At 36.7% G+C, this 20,165-nt stretch overlaps 1 protein-coding gene across 1 annotated transcript in view; it reads right to left on the reverse strand.

The window, feature by feature from the left end:
• The window catches only part of LOC306886043 (otoferlin-like), a gene marked incomplete at both ends in the record, with an annotated part of 56,034 nt that continues 35,869 nt past the window's right edge, over window positions 1–20,165 (reverse strand). The window contains 24 exons of the mRNA XM_079442900.1: window positions 1–181; window positions 1,329–1,429; window positions 3,811–3,989; window positions 4,090–4,331; window positions 4,908–5,006; window positions 5,086–5,174; window positions 5,257–5,399; window positions 5,570–5,730; window positions 7,061–7,231; window positions 7,303–7,430; window positions 7,510–7,647; window positions 11,261–11,404; window positions 12,200–12,294; window positions 13,395–13,452; window positions 13,555–13,686; window positions 13,818–13,847; window positions 13,953–14,023; window positions 14,427–14,589; window positions 14,695–14,856; window positions 15,560–15,679; window positions 15,765–15,926; window positions 16,032–16,166; window positions 17,008–17,132; window positions 17,219–17,408. Coding sequence (XP_079299026.1) covers window positions 1–181; window positions 1,329–1,429; window positions 3,811–3,989; window positions 4,090–4,331; window positions 4,908–5,006; window positions 5,086–5,174; window positions 5,257–5,399; window positions 5,570–5,730; window positions 7,061–7,231; window positions 7,303–7,430; window positions 7,510–7,647; window positions 11,261–11,404; window positions 12,200–12,294; window positions 13,395–13,452; window positions 13,555–13,686; window positions 13,818–13,847; window positions 13,953–14,023; window positions 14,427–14,589; window positions 14,695–14,856; window positions 15,560–15,679; window positions 15,765–15,926; window positions 16,032–16,166; window positions 17,008–17,132; window positions 17,219–17,408 — 3,219 coding nt within the window. The remainder of the gene's footprint in view (window positions 182–1,328; window positions 1,430–3,810; window positions 3,990–4,089; window positions 4,332–4,907; window positions 5,007–5,085; window positions 5,175–5,256; window positions 5,400–5,569; window positions 5,731–7,060; window positions 7,232–7,302; window positions 7,431–7,509; window positions 7,648–11,260; window positions 11,405–12,199; window positions 12,295–13,394; window positions 13,453–13,554; window positions 13,687–13,817; window positions 13,848–13,952; window positions 14,024–14,426; window positions 14,590–14,694; window positions 14,857–15,559; window positions 15,680–15,764; window positions 15,927–16,031; window positions 16,167–17,007; window positions 17,133–17,218; window positions 17,409–20,165) is intronic.

Here is a 20,165-nt window from a genome sequence, read left to right on the forward strand (position 1 = left end):
TCAAGCCCCTAGGAGCTTTTTCACCATGTAACCTGGCATACTGTACAGAAACAGGCCCAACATCGCTAATAACAACAGAGCCACCACAATTTTGATGATTAGCCACTTGTAGTTGTTGCAGACTAGATAGCGGATTGCTTTGAGCGGACTGATGAACCACAGGAAGGTTGTGTCAGGACGGCTGGTGGGACAAAGAAAAACGTGTGGTAAAATCTGTGGCACAGCATGGATGAACTTTGTCAAAATCATTACGAATTGGGGACTTATTTTCAACTTATTCAGATGTGTGTACCGGGAGACATACTAGTTCTGTTGTTATAATGTCTGTGTGTTTATGGCAGCACAGAAAGCTCTCATTGAAATCACTCAATGCTCAACTCAAAGTGATTCAATAATTCTTTGAATGATTCTCTGGTTCAAAAGTTTAATTTCTTACAATACGTTTTTTTTTTTAACATTGTTATTATGCACATTTAGTCTTTTGATATCAGGTACCTTGTCAGTGGATATAAAAATTGAGAAACCATTAGAAAAACCCCTATGGGTTCACCACTAATCTACTTTACACTTAAACGAGCACATATTAACAGTTTTCACCATTATACTGTCTGCCTATAAAAGTCTTCAGCTAACTCACAAAACAAAAATGATTCAAATCTCAACATCTGAGAGATTCTTCTGATCACAGGACACTTTTAAAGTAGCCTAACACCATTTGACCAGAAGTTTCCCAGACTCTTGGATATGAACTGGCCTCCTTACCAGGTTTTTAATAATCATCTTTAATTCAGTTTACTTCAGCAGCTACTTCTCAAGGTTTCTGGATAGAAGGTGAGGCAACTGTGAAATTATGATTATTAAACACTGATATTTGGGGTGAAATGATTTTCTTTAATAGAGCATGTTTCAGAGGTTTTGTGATAAATGAAGGAATATGGGATTTGGGATTTGAAACTTTGAAGAGATATGATTCTAATTTTGTTTAATAAAAAGTGCACATTAATGTAAGGTTGAGTATCATTCCTTTTCTGGGAGGTATTGCATCATTTTGTTTAAACCAGGATATTTTTACTCTTCAATCAAAGCTAGAAGCAGGAAAACAGGAAGCTACCATCTATTTTATATGAAGAGCACTCTTTTAAAGTATTTATTAAAGAATTGGGTGATAGATTGTTTTCAGTATTCTACATAAATGTTAATTGGATTTTTAAAATGTTTAGTTCAATAAATGAATACTTTAACCATTTTTCACTTTCACTAAAGTATAAAAATGAGTGGCAAATGACTGAAGCACTGAAGGTAGATGTAAAGACAAAGGTTGCTCTTACTTTGGTTTCTCCAGGGGCTCTGGTTCGTTGCGTCCTTCACCAACAGGACTCTTCTCGGCCTCCTCACCTGTCAGCAGGTGAAGCTCTGCTTCTACTTTTCCCTTAAGGGATAAAAGAGGTTAAGCTAAGACTATCAAAGCTGAACAGAACATGCTACAAGTGCACACTGATAGTTCAGGATGGGCATTAAAGAGTCAGATCATGCAAACATGAAAATTCTGTATTGATTTGATTTGTATGATTTTCTTTCACTCAACATAAAGGAAGCACTGTTGAAAGTGAAAGGTGCTTTTGTACTACCAAGCCCCAAAAAAGCACCATATGATGGTACGATTACAGTAGTCCATAGGACATGCAGACATTAGCTGCTGTTCAGCTTGTTGTGTATCATCAATTATGAAGTTTGAATATTCAGAAGTGTAAGATTTGACATTTGAATGCTTGGTGGGGAAAAGTGAATCAGTGAATCATTTCATTTTGGTTTGGAAGAACAAGACATATTGGTAACGCCAGTTTAAACTGATGTAGTTACACGTTATGTATATTTTACTATAGTAATCTGAGTAAATTATGCATATTTAGAGATAACTAACTCTAAACCAAACCTTTACCTAATTCTAATTTCATGTAGTTAAATAATATTACTCAGTATTTATTTGTGTATTTACACTGTAGCACTAAAAATGTGTAGCCTGGATATTGCACATATTGCAATAGTAGTCATATTTAATGTGCATTTTGCCAGCCAACGGTCGATTGGTCGTGACGTGTTACGTCAGCCATTGAAATTGCATTTAAATAGTCTTTGCACTAAGCGTTGCTGTAAGTGGGTTCACATCCCTTTCTGTAAAACTCCCTCCTCCTCCCCAGCACCACCTGTCTAGATCCGCTTATGGGCGGATTACGTTTGTCTGTTCCTTTCACACTACATGACTGTTTAATGACGTTGCTGTGGTTTGCACATTACACAACGAATTGGTCTCACAATAGTACACAATATTTAACTTGGAAGAATCCCGACTACTCTGTATCTGCCCTGCATCTTGCTCTCTCATTGGTTGGAGGTTGTCACCGATGTCAGTTCCAGTCAAAACACATTTCACATTGCAAGAGTCGCAGCAGGGTCCAAATATTTAGCCTGCTGAATATTGTTTTTAGGCTTTGGCAATGCATCAGCACTTCTCTCAGATCGTGCCTTTTAAATGTCATACTATACGATCATTGCTTACGTGAAGAGCACTCATTTGCCTCTAATTTTGGGCTTTTGTCAGCGATCTATAGAAAACTTGGCGAGTGAACATCGGGCATAAAATTGTGTAGTGCATACCCGGCAGCATGGTAAGCAGATTTATTTGTTTAGTCTCACAGTGTCACCTAGTGGTCAGGAGGTATGAAACATTGATATATTTGATTATAACTTCTGAGTGGTTTGGCCAAAAATGACAAGACTGGTCTCATTTGATCTGGTGCAGCATACAGAGTTGAACTATACCCGATTTATCCCATGTCAGCCATTTTGGGCATTGCCCATTTTGAATTTTGTTGCAAAAAATGCCATATTTTATGAATACATTGGCTTGTCATCACTCTCTATGTGTCATCAGCGCCATGCCCTGAAGGTGCTCAAAACGTTTAGGGGCAGTGCCACCTTGTGATCAAAATTTATAATGAAATTTAAAAAAATGCTAATAGCTTTTGATTAACTTTGCCTATTGTCTTGTGACTGATCCTGATAGTGACCTTGGATAGTGTCGAGAACATTACCAGTTATGCCATAATAGGCTGAACTTCCTGTCTGCTAATTTGATTTTCTTTGAAACCAAACTCTTTTCGTGTCGATAGACAAAACGTTTTTGTTTACTACATCAACGAATTTGATGGCATGATGCCAAACTGCATCTGAGGCTGTATCTATGTAAAGCTTTGTGTGTGCCATAAAATTATTTTACTAGTGATTTTATTTAGGATTTTTCAGCCATTTTGAGTAAAATCATCTTAAAATGATTAAAATTAATTACTCCTTTTTGCAGTTGGTCTATAGCTCACTTCTTTGCGTAACTTCTTATTTTGCCTCTATTGTGCATGGCCCCTTTTTTGCTTGCGGCTATATTGTTTTATTAAGATTTTGAATTTCTTTTATTTTAATATTTTCTCTTTTCATTTTCATTTTAGTAAAAGTTTTGGTCATTTCTTAAAATTAATTTTTATTTAAAAATAGGCATATGTCTATATATATATATATATTTTTTTATTTTTTATTTTTTATTTTAGTACATCAAGTCAAACTAAATGAAAAACATGAGGGCTTATTTTCATTTCTCTTAATGGTTTAAGTTTTAGCTTACTTTATTACATTTTTGGAGGTTGACAGACAAAAAAAGCAACAACATCAACAACAAATAATATTCATTTTGTTTTAACAGAAGAAAAAACATGCAAATATTTATCATTTTTGTTCATTATTGATGTGCAGGTCACTTACTGTAATTTCCAACTCGTCGTTTTCATCTCGAGCCACAAATGGCCACCAGCCTTTAATTCTCTTCTGTTTGAAGAGGTTGACCATGGGCATGTCTTGCTCATTAAGCACCATGTCAATGGAGCACTGCTTCGCTGTCTTTGCACCACGAGGAAATCGGTTCAGGTCTAATTCAATTGCACCTGAAATAAAAACCAAACACATGTGTCGGCATGAATGAAGGTCATTAAGACTGGGCCTGAAAGTAGAATGACTTTACATCATAAAAATACAACAGCACACCTAAGAAGTCGTCTGCAGAGAAGTGATCCGCATCCCACACTTGCAAATTCAGTCGGGCAGGAATTTTATACTTGGTCTCATCCCAAGAAAACATGGACTCTTTCTTTGAGATGACGATTTTCTCTTCGGCCTGTAGGTAGTCAAAGGGGTAAATGAAGCGCCAGTTGAAATTGCCCTCTCCGGTCAGCGAGTGATAGTGGACATCTGTGTCCTGCTTGTCTTCTTGTTGGCCTTTCAGCCATCTGTTGGTCACAAGTTACGTGAAAAGATTTATCATTAAAGTTATGTGTATTTGAGTCTCTTCTGAGACCGTATTTTAAAAAATACAGTAAAATTGTGAAATATTATTACATTATAAAATATCTCTATTACTCCAGTCTTCAGTGTCACATGATCCTTCAGAAATCATTCTAATTTGTAATAAAATATGTAATAAAAATGTTGAGCAGCAAATCGTCATATTAGAATAATTTATTATGTGACACTGAAGTAATGATTCAGCTTTGATCACAGCAATCAATTGCATTGGTACAATATATTCACATAGAAAACAATTATTTTAAATTGTAATAATAATTTCACAGTATTACAGATTTTTCAGTATTTTGGATCAAAGACATGCAGCATTGGCATGCAAACAAATATGTCTTTTAAAAAGGTTTTCTGTGTAATTACAGCCACCTGACTAGCGACTGGTCTTTGTGTGAATATCCACAAAACTGTAAGATTTTTTCAAAGAGTGAAAAATTGAAGGGGGTCTGAATACTTTCCATACCCACTGTATATATATAGTGATTTGAATGAAAAAGATCCCCTACCCTCTAACAAATATGTCACTGGATTTTTCCCCAGTGAAAATGTCATCGTCCTCCAGAACGACTTCGTCCGTGTTCCACACGATCACTCTGAGCTCAAACCTGTCAATGACCAAAACATAGTTAGAATATAAAATATCCATCTGTATTTTACTGAAGAATTTCACCAAGTGCTTCCTACTTCTTCGGCTTCCTTGGAGAAATATCGAGAGCAGGTCCAGGCGCAGGCATATCCTTCGGGAACATGTCCACCCACAACTCAATCCTTCCCTAAATCAGAAGCACTCATATTCATTAACGGCTCATTAACATCATTTCATTAGCAGACAGTGGTGCCGTTTAGGCTCCTGACCTGCTCCATCCCAGGTTTATCTGGATTCAGGAGAGGCCTCGTCTCCACGTGCTCTGGGACGAGTTTGCAGCCGATCCGGGGCATATCTTCCCAGCGGTTTAGTACAGCAAGAGCCAGGTGTTCATCCGTCTGTTTCTTCAGTCCTGTCAGAAAAAAAGCATGCGCATTTGTTTTTATGTGCTGCTTTCCAGCGGGATCTCGTAACTCCGCAATGAATGCATAATGCATATTTGATGCAATGAATGCATTAATGCAATATGCAGAATAATGCGTATTTCTTCCGTTTCCAAATGCTTTTTAAAAATGCACATACCATTTTCATCCTCAATTTCAGTCGGCCCTGTGTAAACTCTGTTCGCCACTTTCACTCTTGCCCCTGGGCCGTACTGGGGCTGATCCATTTTTCCATCTTTGCAGAGTTTGGCAAGGATTTGCGTTGGCTTCATTGGGTCCCTCCACACATTATAGCCATGACTAAAGAAAAACAGTAAGAAAAGTTTTATCCAGTCATCCCTTTTTGAAGCCTGTAACAGCAATATTGCTACGTCTAGTTACCTCAGATCATGCCAGCATTTTTCCATTTTTAAAATACTTATATTTATACAGTTGCATGATTCTTTAGAAGTCTATCTAATATGCTGATTTGCAGCTAAAGAAACATTTTATTACATATTATCTTCAAAGTTTCGAATGTTAGTTTATGACCATTTATGCTAAAATATGGAGAACAAAAGATTTAAGAAAGAACGTTAAAATAAATTAGTACTTTTATTTAGCAAGGACATATTAAATTTATTAAATGTGACAGTAAGTACATTTATCATGTTACAAAATATTTCTTTGAAAGATGCTTTTTTGAAAATGTGATATTGTTACTTCTAGTTACCCCAGATCGTGACATTTACATTTACGCATTTAGCAGATGCTTTTATCCAAAGTGACTTACATTGCATTCAAGTTACAGTTTTTACATTTTATCAGCTCTAGCTTTCCCTGGGAATCGAACCCATGACCTTGGCGTTGCTAGCGCCATGCTCTACTATTTGAGCTACAGGAAAGCTCATGACATTTTTCCATTTGTAAAAATACTTACATTTATAAGATTTATTAGTGTTATTTTGTTATTTGTTTTTATACTTTATAATTAAATCTAAAACCATAAAACATTTAATTTCTTAAACATTATCCTGCAAAAAAAAAGAAAAAAGAGAAACTCAGCTAGTTCAATTAGTTGGCAAGGCATTAACTTGAAATACTAAAATAACTAAAACTAAAACTGAGAAAAAAAGGACAAGACATATTTAACCTAATAAAAATGACAATGATATACATTAATAAAACATTAACTAGAATTGGAATCAAAATTAAAACAGAAATAAAAACTAATTCAAAATATTTATAAAAACTATTTATCAATTATACTAAAATTATGTTTTATTAACAAAGTTTGGGAGGAGCACATCAGATACTTAGCCTAATTAACACAAGAGGAACGCACTCAAGTCAATCAACGCATAGGTATAAATTCAGCTGACATACCTCTATCCATTGATGGTTAATCAGCATCCCTCCACCGCCCCTTCACAACACTTGAGTTCTTACCACACTTATACGGGGGGGGTTACTCTGGGCTCGGAGCCCTTCCCCGGACAGCAGACCAATTATGCATCACTATACTCGCCAAATACGCATTACTTTACTCCAGCTAATTATATGTAAGTGTGAACTCGTGAAATAACACAAGCCCTAATGTCAAGTCACCGCAGACTTTGTAATGTGTTTGAAAGAAGTTAGTATTACACACATTGCGTAGCTGGCGCTGAGACCACATGTTGCCCTGTGTTTGCTGTAGAAGCGGTTCTCCAAGTCAATCTTTGTCTCCCCAATCAGGTCATCGGTTCCCACCAAATCCCAGTCGTAGATGGACACGGTGAGGGTGGAATCCATTGGGAGCGTCGCTTCAATATCAAAAGACCTGGCAGTTTGAAGTTAATATTAATCGAGTGATGAAAGAGAACAACAAAATCGAAGTGTTAATGTACTGACTTTCCAAACAAAGGGTTGAGTTGTTTTGAGATGTAGTTCTCTTTGTCCTTGAGCTCTGTCTTCCCGAGTTTGATGGCGATATATGGGTCGGCCTTCCCATTGATGTCTGCAGGATGCAGTTCTGTTGCCTGAGCCACAAAAAAGCCACACATATGTTCAAATGGCCAATCAGAAAAAGACTCAACGTACTTGTTTAGTACTACATACCCGGACCACATAGACTCGCACGAGGACGTTAATGGGGTCGTTGTGTGGGATGTTCTGGAACATGCCCATGTTGGACTCAATGGCCATTTCTCTGGACTCATCATCCAATACTGGGACTTTGTAGATGCACATGGATCCCTACAGTACAAACAGCAAACAAACTGCTGAATGCTTATTATGTTTGTGGGCTACTCTTTGAGCCACATTATTGGTACAAATCTTACAAAAATTGACTTCAACATTCTTATCCAACTGGAAAAGACACCTGTTTCATAGAATGATGTTTATACAGTCATGGCCAAAAATATCGGCGCCCTTGGTAAATATGATAAAAGGAGGCTTTGAAAATTAATCTGCATGGTTAATCCTTTTGATCTTTTATTAAAAAAAAATCACAAAAATCTAACCTTTCATTGGATAATACGAATTTCAAATGGGGGGAAATAATACTAATACACGTTGGACACAATTATTGGCACCCCTAGAAATTATTATGAGTAAAATATCTCTGAAGTATATTCCCATTCATATTCACAATTTTGAGTGCTCCAGGGTGATTATGAACATGAAATTATCCAGCCATGGCTTCTTGTTTCACAGAAATATAAACAGGAGGGAAAACAAAGCCCAAATTCCCTTAATCATCCATCACAATGAGAAAAAAACCAAAGAATATATTTCTGCTGTGCAGCAAAAGATGATTGAGCTTCACAAATTAGTGAAGTGGCTTTAAGAAAAGAGTTAGAGCAGTGAAAATTCCCATTTCCACCATCAGGGAAATAATTAAGAATTTCCAATCAACAGAAAATGTTATGAATCTGCCTGGAAGAGGACATGTCTATATCGTCCTAATGCACGGTGAGAAGGAGAGTTTGAGTGGCTAAAGACTCTTCAAGGACCACAGCTGGAGAATTGCAGAAAATAGTTTAGTCTCGGGGTCAGAAAACCTTAAAAAAAAAATGGTCAAACAGCCCCTACATCAGCACATGTTGTTTGGGAGGGTTTCAAGAAAAATTCTCCTAGCTCATCCAAAAACAAACTCCAGCATATTCAGTTATCAGACACGACTGGAACTTCAAATGGGACTGGCTTCTATGGTCAGATGAAACTAAAAATGTGCTTTTTAGCAGCAAACACTCAAGATGGGTTTGGTGAACACAGGGATAAAAAAGTACCCCATGTGTACAATGAAATATACTGCTGTATTTTTGATGTTGTGGGCCTATATTTCTGCTGGAGGTCCTGGACATCTTGTTTAGACACATGGCATCATGGATTCTATCAAATACCAACAGATAAAAAATCAATAAGTGACTGATTCTATTAGAAATCTTATAATGGGCCATATTTGGATCTTCCAACCGGACAATAATCCAAACACAAACCTCAAAAACAACACAAAAATGGATCACTGAGCACAAAACCAAGCGTCTGCTGGCCATTCCAGTCCTCTGACCTGAACCCTGTAGAAAATGAGTGAGGTGAACTAAAGAGAAGCACCGTCATGGAGCTGTGAATCTGAAGGGTCTGGAGTGATTCTGGATGAAGGAATGGTCTCTGATCTCTTGTCAAGTGTTCTCTAAACTCTATAGAACACTATAGGAGAAAATTTAGAGCTGTTAAACTGGCAAATGGAGTTTTCAAAATATTGAATAAAAGGGTGCCGTTAATTGTGGTCAATGTGTATTAGAGAAATGTTTTATTTCATAATGATATTTCCCCCCATTTTAAATTCTTATTATCTAATGAAAGGTTTTTTTGTGATTTTTTTTTTTAATAAAAGATCAAAAGGATTAACAATGCAGATACATTTTCACAGCTTTCTTTGATCATATTTACCAAGGGTGCCGATAATTTTGGCCATGACTATATTATTTGATATAAACATCCACAAAACTGAAATCATCTGGGGCCAAATTCACAAAGGTCTTTTTAAGAAAGAAGTTGACATTTTTCACTTGTTTTTTAGTTGTTATTGAATTTCAACCCAATTTCAATCCAGTAAATTCATTTAACATTTTACATTTGAGATGATCAATTTTGATTATCTCAAAATTACCTTTTTTAAATTTTTAATTCTGAAGCAGAAAAAAATCCCCAAAACAAACAAAATTGCTAGATCTCACAATTCTGGCTTTCTTGAAATTCTGACTTTCTCACAATTTTGACCTTTCTTCTCAGAATTACCAGTTTATATCTCACAATTCTGACTTTAATCTCAAAATTTTGAGTTTACACCTCACAATTCTTTTTTTTTTTTTTTTTTTTGCCACGGAATAAAAAATACATTGAACAAAATTATAAACGCAACACTTTTGTTTTTCTCCCCATTTTTCATGAGCTGAACTCAAAGATCTAAGACTTTTTCTACGTACACGAAAGGACTATTTCTCTCAAATATTGTTCACAAATCTGTCTAAATCTGTGTTAGTGAGCACTTCACTTTTGCTGAGATAATCCATCCATACAAAATCCAGTCTTACAAACCTTTAGGGCCATGAGTCAAACATGCCCACTGAGTTTCGTTCTGATCAGCCTCCGTTAACCTTGTTTAATAAGTGCTCAAACTTCATTGGCCAATGGCAGCCATGTTTTTTGAGATACGCCAATGTCCTCATAGATTCTTATGACTTGTAATAGCACTTGCATGTTGTTGTTCTTTTGTTAGTTTTGATTGCTTCTAATGTCCTCATTTGTAAGTCGCTTTGGATAAAAGCATCTGCTAAATGACTAAATAATAATAATAATAATAATAATTTATTTAATCACGAGAAAGATCAATAGGATATACAATGCAGATTTATTTTCACAGCTGCCTTTGCTCATATTTATCAGGGTGCCAATATTTGTTGAGGGCACTGTAGTAGTATACTTAAAGTATGATGTAAAGTTCACTTAAAGAAAACTTATGAGTATATTTGCAGTATACAACTACTAAACTAGTAGTTTACTGAGACTATACTTCAAAGTATACTAAAAATGCTACTACAAGTATTTAATTAGTAAACTATCAGTATATCTATAGTATAGTATTTTAGTATAGTTGCAGTTCAAGCTAAAAACTTTGATGTAAACTAGTTGTGTACTCAAAGTTTACTACTGGTATACTTAAAGTATACTTAAAAGTATATTTTATATACTAGAAAGTTGGCCAATTTAGTCCCAAGGAGTATTGAAATAGTACACTTACGAGTATACTACTAGTACACTGATATTTGTATACTTACTACATAAAGTATACTTAAGTTAAAAATATACTTGAACTTTACTTAAGTATACTTAATAAAATAAACTTGAAGTATACTAGTTTTTGGTAAGGAAAACACACAATCACCCACGAAATTCTGGACATGATTAATTATAACTCTATTACAGAGATTTGTGAATACATTTCCACTATTTTTTTTATTTATCTATTTTCCCCAGGCCTGTAAATTGCTTTTCAGGTTTTTCATGTACGAACCCTAATAAAAGCAAGTGATGCACGCTGTTAATCACTTAAGCTGGCCCACCAATGTGATCGGCTGAATGCTCCGTTACCTCTCCCTCCTCTAATCACATGCCGGATACATCACCCCACTTTGTTCCGGGACCTCGACATTTCCAAAATAAGCACTGGTTTCAGCACTGCGTGCTTGAACCCCTAATAAATCATGACTATACTGTATGTGTCCAAATGGTTGAGTACGTAGAGAAAATGCAAATCAGAATCAAGAGAGAAGATGGCTTTAAGCTCTGAGTGACAACAAACCTTGAATTTGCCAATAAGTCTGTCTTCATCTGCTGCATTCTGCTCAACGTCAGCATCATCTGAACACTTGCCTCGATAAAGGTTGAAAGTGTGAAGCCAATCTTCAAATGAGTTAAACTCATATTCAAGCTCTCTGTTGAACATCTATGGAGGAAACAAGCAGGCAAATCCACAAGGCATTTCAATGACTGTTAAAAGGCCTTCCCTTTTCAAATTGACTTTTTTCATGTTTAAAGAATCGGTAACCCAAAAATTTAATTTTTCTTGTTTCTTTTGTTTCTTTATGGGAACAGATTTGGAGAAATCTAGCATTGCATCACTGTCAAGGCACTGGGTGCCGTCAGAATGAGTCTAAACAGCTGATAAAAACATGACAAGTAATCCACACCACTCCAGTCCATCAGTTAACATCTGGAGAAGACAAAAGCTGCGTGCTTATAAGAAATAAATCTGCTTTTAACCTCTATGCATTGCTTTTTACTCAAATATTAGTCCTCTATCCATAATAGTGCTTTCTCCACTAAAAAAGTAGTGTGGTTTGAATCAGGAGAGAAATCTGCACATATTAAGCAGCGTTTACAAGCCAAAATAGCTCTAAACAAATATGTGGGTGGATTTTGATGCGAGAGACAACAGGGGATGGACTTTTTCACTGGAGGAAGTGTCAATAAGATTATGGACTGGATGGATTTGTTTCTTACAAACACGCAGCATCTCTTCTCCAGATGTTAACTGATGGACTGGAGTGGTGTGGATTATTGTGATGTTTTTATCAGACTCTCATTCTGACGGCACCCATTCACTGCAGAGCATCCATTGCTGAGACACTGATGGAATGCTACATTTTCTAAACTCATCAACATATTGTTTGGTCTGAGGGTGCAGCACATTGTCATTTTCAGGTGAAATATTTCTTTAAAGAGCTAAGTACAAATGTACCCTCAACTCTCCGATTTTCTGCTTCTTCTTCTCTGGTACTCCCTCCCCAGGCATGGCTTTGTTCTTGTTTCCCTTTCCTCTCTTCTTCTTGGTCCCTTTCATATAAGAGGCATTAGGAACATATTTGGTAATTAGGGCAAAAAACAGAAGTTGAAGAGAATAAACGGCTACACTGTAAAAAAAATTCCGTAAAATTTACGGTAAAAAACTGGCAGCTGAGGTTGCCAGATTTCTACCATAAAAATACGGTAGCAACGTTTTAGGTTTTACGGTTTTAACTTAAATTTACAGTTAAACACCGTAATTTCTTTAACTGATATAATCTTAATATACAAACCTATTGAAGTACTGCAATCTGTTTTGTTCCTTTGAAATACACTGATAACCACCAAATGCAGGTGATGATGAGAAAGTCACATGATGAGCCAAAGCCCATCACAAGCAACTTTTAAACAATAGAATATACAGAAGGTGCACAGTGTCATTCACACAAGCACTAAACACCATCATGGTGAGACTCATTAAACTGAAATATGCTATAAACATTAATTTAACAACATTAGATGTAACATACAACCCTAATAAACATAACTGATAAGAAAAAACTAAGAAGAAACATAGTTATTTCAAAGAAAAAACGTCAAATTCAAACAGAATTTGAAATGGAACGCAGGGAATTCTGGGAACGTCAGTTTACGGTTTTTCCCTGTAAATTTTACAGGAACTTTCCGTTAACCATGTAACAGGTTTTTACCGTAGCATTTTCACAGTTTTTTACCGTTAAAATCACGATCATTTTTTACAGTGTACAAACAAGCCTCGATTTTCAATATTACGAATCGAAGGAATGCAAACTTCTGAACATTTTGGAAATGTAGGATTTTATGTAAATATCTGTCAAATAGATTTGTTTGGGCAGTCCTAAAAAAAACCCAATCAATTATAAAAATCATTTTTTAATAGAAATTGTAGATATATTGTTTTACATAATGTATAGTCTTGAATGAGTTAACGCATTGTCCCTTGCAAGTCACTTCAAATTAGAAACGCACTTGGGCAGAAATGGTCAGTCATGCAAATATAGCTCCAATCATCTCAGCTATATACAGTCTCAATTTACCATAAAACGTTTTTTTTTGCAAATCTTTAAGAAAGTAAAAATTTATTCTAAGAATGTCAAACATTGTTGACTTACCCTCTCCAGAGTCAAAATCGTCCTTTTCTTCAGCTTCTGCTTCTTGCGCCTTAATGATCTAAATTGTTCATAAATAGTATAATAAAAATCTTTTCCGTTCAAACAACTGACTCGTTCATTTTCAGCATGTCAAATAATGTCACTCTTCTACAGCTCTTACATCTTTCAGTGTTTCAATCGAGGCAAAGTATTTGGACCACCAGTCCAGCATGCTTTCATCCAGCTCCTCCTCCTCCACCTCTTCGCCCTTCTTCCGCTTCTTTTTCCCTTTCCCACCTTTCTCATCATCTGGCTGTCATAATGTTGAGAACACAGATTTCATTTTCACACATAAAACTAATGAAATTATGAATGCTAATGTTGTGAATGTTACAGGAACTGAGCATAATAAGAAAGAAACAGATCTGACATCTGTCTACATACCATGTCGACCTTCACCACAGCATCAGACGCCTGAAACAGATTCAGTAAAATGAACAAGTTCAAAAAACCTGACAAAATTCTGTCAATTGTGTCTAAATGTTTGACATATTTCAAGTATTTAGTAGCATTTCTTACTGAGTCGAGTTTGACCACTGTCTCAGTCTTCTTCACAGCTGGTTCTGGCTCTGTGTGGATCACAACCTCCTCTGTGGAGGAACAAATAAACTAGTTGTGCTTAATGATTTCTGAAGGATCATGTGATACTGAAGACTGCAGTAATGATGCTGAAAATACAGCTGCACATCACAGAAATAAATTACATTTTTATTTATATTCACATATTTATATTTAAATGATTATAATATATTACTATTTTCCTGTGTTTTTGATTAAATAAATGAAGCCTTGATGAACAGAAGAGACTTCTTTCAAAAACATTTAAAAAACGTAATTATTACATAAGAATTTTACATAAGAGGTTCAAATATTTTTCAAGTATTATTATGTAGAATACATGGCATAGATGTCTAAGAGCACCCAAAAGCATTTAAATAAGACAATCATTTAAGCTTATCAACTAAAGACACATTTCTAACAGCTTTTACACACCCATGGCAGACCAGTTATTGACGCTCTTGTCCGATGGCCTGTGAATGAACTTGCGTAGAGATGTGACGGCATGAGAGCCAACTAGCGTGTAACGACCAAACGCCCGGCAGTCCACCACACGGATGTTCAGAGGGGGGTGGAGGAGCTCGTTTTCAGGCAGGTCCTGGTGAAAAATCACGAACGTTTTCAAATGTTTATAGTGCAATCAACATCACTTTGAAAATGTCTCATGCTTTCTGAGATATATACAGTATGTGCAAAAACTCACCACTTCAAACCACTTCACCAGAGTGCTGAAGTTGGGGTTTTTCTTGTAGTTCTGAATCAGCGCGGACTGAACACTTTTCCCTGCACACTCGATGTCCACACGGGGACGGTCAACCTGGGCCAGATTCACCCGCTTCAGGTCCCTCAGGCCCCAGAAGAGAACCTGCACAAATGTTTTCAACATTTTTTTTTTTTTGCTGAGTGTTTGAGTGTCATGCACCTAGTCTATTTGATGGCAAAAACTCCTTGGTTCTGCACAAATCACATAGGATAAATGACATATGTTGGATTCAAAACAGCAAAATTCACCAAAAGGCGACAACTTTGGGGTGATGTTAATTTTGTACCTACAATAATCGTGGAATATGCTTGTCAGATATAAAAAATATATATATTTATTTTTTTAGAAGTTCCGTTTAACATTCATTTGACTCAAATACAGATTGAATGCGCCTGATGCCTGTAATTACCTAGACCTCAAAGTGAGACAAAAATATTTATCTTTTGTCAAAAGTATGCTTTCTTATGATGACATTGCACCTCTTTACAGTAGCATTTTAAAATATACAAGGAACGTGTAAATGATACTAAAAAGCATTGGGTAAGGGTATAAGAATAATTTTTGGTTCATCAAAGAACCTTTTAGTTATAACAACCATTTTTTCTTAGTGTGAAGAACATTTTAATAATCTGAAGAGACTTTTTCCACTATAAAGTACCTTTTTGGAAAGTTGTTAAAGGTTAAATGGATGTTAAAGGTTCTTCATGAAACTATTTCTGCCAGCAAAGAACCATGATTTTTAAGATTGTAGGTCAGCAATAGATTCTGAGTCGGTCCAGTAGCTGTTTTACTAAGAGCAACTCACCTCAATTCGGTATTTACTCAAGACAGGTCTTATGCCAATGGGAACAGGCAGGATTGGACCACGGTCGATATCTGTAGGTCCATCTATTGGGGGCAGGTCGGCCTTTCCACCTGGTCCAATCTGAAAGATTTCCACAATACATAAGTATATATGCACACACACAGCGAGACTAAGACTTAAACAGTCTCTTGTTCCTGAGATGCACCTGCAGCAGTTCAAAGGCCGCCAGCATTTCTCCTGCAGTGCCGTTTCCCCGGTAGATCTGATAGTATTCTAGTTGAGGAGGGAAGCGTGGTGGCCCATAATACTCGTCTGACATCTTGGTCATAGGTTTAGCGAATGTCCTACCCATGAAATCGGCTTTTCCCTTGGGAAGTAGAATGAGATTGGAAATGAACCACATTCATGACGGTGAAAGCACAAAAAGCAGAAGGAAATTAATAATTTCGAAGTGTAGGATATCAGAACTTACGAGAGTGTCCTGGTCATAGATCTCGATGACGATTATAGGAGGATCATCTCTCAGTTCACCAGCCTCACCATAGAGCTCCACATTATCAAACACCAGCAGCTGATCCCATGTAGGACACAACGTCTCATTCAGGACCTGAGAGGAAATCATCAGCTTATTACGCTTTCCTTCTAACTTCTTTATGCAGTAGATTTGATGTGGCGATGTACTACATCACATCTCAGACAGTTCAGTGCTCCACTGCTCAAGCAGTAAAGCAGCATGGGCTTTAGTTCAAGCCCATCAAGTGCTATTGTATGTGCAATGCTATAAGAGGTAAACATCATGTAAACATGATGTAGAAATTTAATTCAAATGTCAATTTAAGTAGAATAAATTCATATGCTCAAATTCAACTCTTTTAAGTGTAATTTTTAATCATATTAATTTTATCATATTAAATTGTTTGATGTAGCAAACAGGATGTAGAATTAAATACATTAATATGCATATAAATTCATATGGTTCAAGTTGAACTTTTTTAATGGTATTTTTGCTAATATTAATTGTATCATATCATATTAAATCATATATTATATATTATATACAAAATTACAATTAATAATTTTATTTTCAGATTCAGTTATCCTTCAACCTCTCATCATACACACAATATATAGGGTATTAATAATTAAATATATTCATAAGCATCCTGTTTGAAATGCCACCTATAAATATTCAATAAATTAACTTTCATTAGAAGAAGACTCGATTACACAGAATGCTCTGATTTATTCATTTATTATTATTATTTATTCATATTTTGTCTTTAATATTTATTTTGATAAAGTTTAATTATGAAATTGTTTATATAGAGAAATATGCTCAAGAAAAATATAACAAGTCTTTCAAATTTGGTTCAGATTTGTTCATATGCATAAAGTCACTCACAAAGGTCAAATGTCAATAGTAAGTTGGCATGAAGCCTTCATCTCACCTCTGTGACCTGGCTGTGGGAAGAAAAAAATATCCTGGCAAAAGGGTCTGACAGGCCTGTGCTGTCAGCCGCAAACAAACTGCGAGCCTGATACATGTGAACCCTCAGCTGGAAGATCTGCTTCACTGTTAGCATACAATAAAAGAGTTATTATCACTAACTATTACACAGACAATCTGAAGTCTCTTGTATAAGTTCTTTGGTATCTTACTGGTGTACATCAGGCTGATGGGGGGTGAGGACTGTATTCCAGGCCCTTTTACTGCCTTGTTCTCCTCAAAACCATTTGGTAGCCCGCTCAAGTAGTCTTTACGCTGCCTGTTCAGGCCCAGCCACAGATACAGCTCAGTTTTAGCCTGAACGGTCCAGCCTGCAGGTCCAAAGCTTTTCTTACCAGGGAGCTAAAAAAAGAAGAAAAGTAGTAAAAGAAAGTTAATTAGTACTTGTTGCTAAAGTATATTAAAGTAGATGTTCAAAAAAACAAAAACAATTAAAGGTATTATATTTTTTTGTTACTCATTTTTTAAGACATAAATTATTTTTATGACCCTCTTCGACCCTTTAAATTTAAAGGTTTTGCTTTATACTGCTGTGCCTTCACAAGTGAAATGAGCAAAAATGTAGTTTCCTTTCAGTCAGTCATGTTTGATGGTACGTTGACCGACGGATGGGGTTTCCCTTGGGAGCCCCAATCACCTCTGAGTAGTACTAAAAAGGCCAATGAATGAGTGGAATTTGCATGCCTAGTTACCCCCCCCCCCTCCCCCACACATACAGGTATATAAGATGGCGGTGTGCATACACTTATTCAGATTTTTGTTTTGGATGCCTAGTGGTTGCATCTCTACAGCAGTCAATCATCCATTCACCTTGTGAGCTGCATAGTGAGTTTGGGAATCGCTCTTTCGCCGGAAGATCTGTCTACAGCGCATTCAACTGTGTTTCGCTGACTGTTAGCACAGATAAGTTCTGTGATTCCCCCCTGGGCACTTCAGCATGAAAGAACAGTTTCTCTGAGAGCAACGCGTTGTCTTTTTAAAGACGTCTCTTCGTTTGTGCGTTTCTGGATGCGGTCGTTTTCCTGACCCCCTCTAATGGTCATGATCTTAGTCAGAGGGTGCAAATTAACTAATATCTTTACGTTGACTACAACATGCTCATGCACAAAAAGTGTATGTTAGTCAAAAGTGTAAGTTTTCTTAGTCATGTTGCTGCAAATTATTAAGTCAGTGATAGACAGAAATCAAAAGGTCCCACATGATGTGCCACATGCACCTATGCTGGACGCAGATTTGAGTTAGTAACAGACTCCACATAATCTACTAGCCTTGATGATTTCAAAAGAGTTCAGAATAAATCACATATGACATTTTTTTTTTTTGGTCAGGTAATATTGTATCATGCCATTTGAATAATTAAACAATGCGAGTCCAATTCAGAAATTATAAATACATAACATCAATTGCTCAAAGATGTATCTAAGAATGAGAGATGCATATGTGACACAGCGTGTGAGTGTCCAGGATGCAGAGCTCCAGAGACTCCAACATACTGTGTGGAGATTTTCTGGTTACAGAATCCCAATAACTTACTTTTCCCTTCCCCTTAAATACCCAGACCAGAACAAAGAAATCTTCAAATCTAAGTTGTCAAACAGAAGACCTTTCGGTTGGTCAGGATCCTGTGACTCAAGAGTCACACCTGGTCAGAGATCGGAAAACAATCTCATCAGAGACCATTTTACCAATCGCACTCAGACATTCAAAATGATACCAAACATGGTGATGGTGACCAGATGTCAATTGTGGCATCAGAAGAGGGGCCAGAGTCCTCAGAGGATGACAACTCGGTTGAGCTTCCTCCTTTTGGGGTGGTTGCAAAGTCAGAGTCCGATTCTGAGTTGAAGTGTCCTGGCAGCCACGTAAAATAGGTTTGAGTGGAAGTCTCCTCCCAACATGAAGCATTCACAGCTGGATGATTGGTTTCTGGGTGCAGGATGTTGTAGGAACAACTCTTCGGCTTACGCACACATGTAACCACAGACAGCTTGGCGTCTGCTGGGATACACTCGCTTAAATCTCCAGGGACCAGGAAAACATATATTTTGGATTTTTAAGAGCCCTTGTCACTTGGAGGAACCCCACATAGAAAGCCCCCCTGACTTCATGCAATAAATCCAAGGACGATATCGCAAAGGATGACGTTTTTACGGTCGACTCGAAATAGACAATTTCCAGACTTTCCAAACCAAAGACTTTTACGACCCTGCATATCACGCACATTCCAGGAAAACGCGCCGTTTCTGTGGTGCTAGCTAACAAAGGGAACCACACCTTTGAATTAGAAATGAGTCTTAAAAAGGGGAACAAAAGTTATATTCGTTTCTGCTACGGAAACAAATCATACTCAAACAAAAACACTATATACCATATTAACAACCTATATATTAAAGGATGTTTTTGGTTTGTGACATTTATAAGCTGGTTGTGTGAACTTATGTAATCTTTTTCATGTAATCGTTTTATATACCTGATCACTAGTTGTTCATTTTCACTTGATTAATATGTGTATTTAGAATTTAAGATCGTTTAATCAATGCCTTAACTACGAAATCGAATATAAAGGATATTTGTATGTTGGTGCCTGTTAAACGGCTACTGTTTGGTCTCGGATGAAAGCTGATTTAATGAATAATAATATTGTGGTATGAATTAAATCTTATCTGTTTTTCATTAACGCCTATTTACAAGATGAATGGAAGTCTGCTGTTATAAGTTTTTATGTGATAAAATACTTGCGCAGATAATGTATGCAACACGAAACTCTGCAGGGGCGGGGCTCCGCCCACAGAGACTTTTTCGATTGGGCCACGCGCCAAAAAGGGCGGACCTAAATCAGCTCGCTTAAAACGGATGCACGCCCATGAAGTTTGCGCGTGTTGGAGTTTGAAAACAACAGGAGGACACGCACGCCAGCGAGTCTCTCGTTCTGCTCACGCGGCAAGCGCTTCAGGCCATAACATCACGGCGAAGCAAAGCAACTAACACAAAGACTCAGTTAAACTTTCAAAGAACTTTAATCCTAAACTTCATTACGTCAGAACGAGACAACCAACCACTGAAGAGTGCGCTAGTCACACGACCGACCGAACAGCCAAT

Source organism: Barbus barbus, assembly GCF_936440315.1.
Source record: "Barbus barbus genome assembly, chromosome: 20".
Classification (NCBI taxonomy): Eukaryota; Metazoa; Chordata; class Actinopteri; order Cypriniformes; family Cyprinidae; genus Barbus; species Barbus barbus.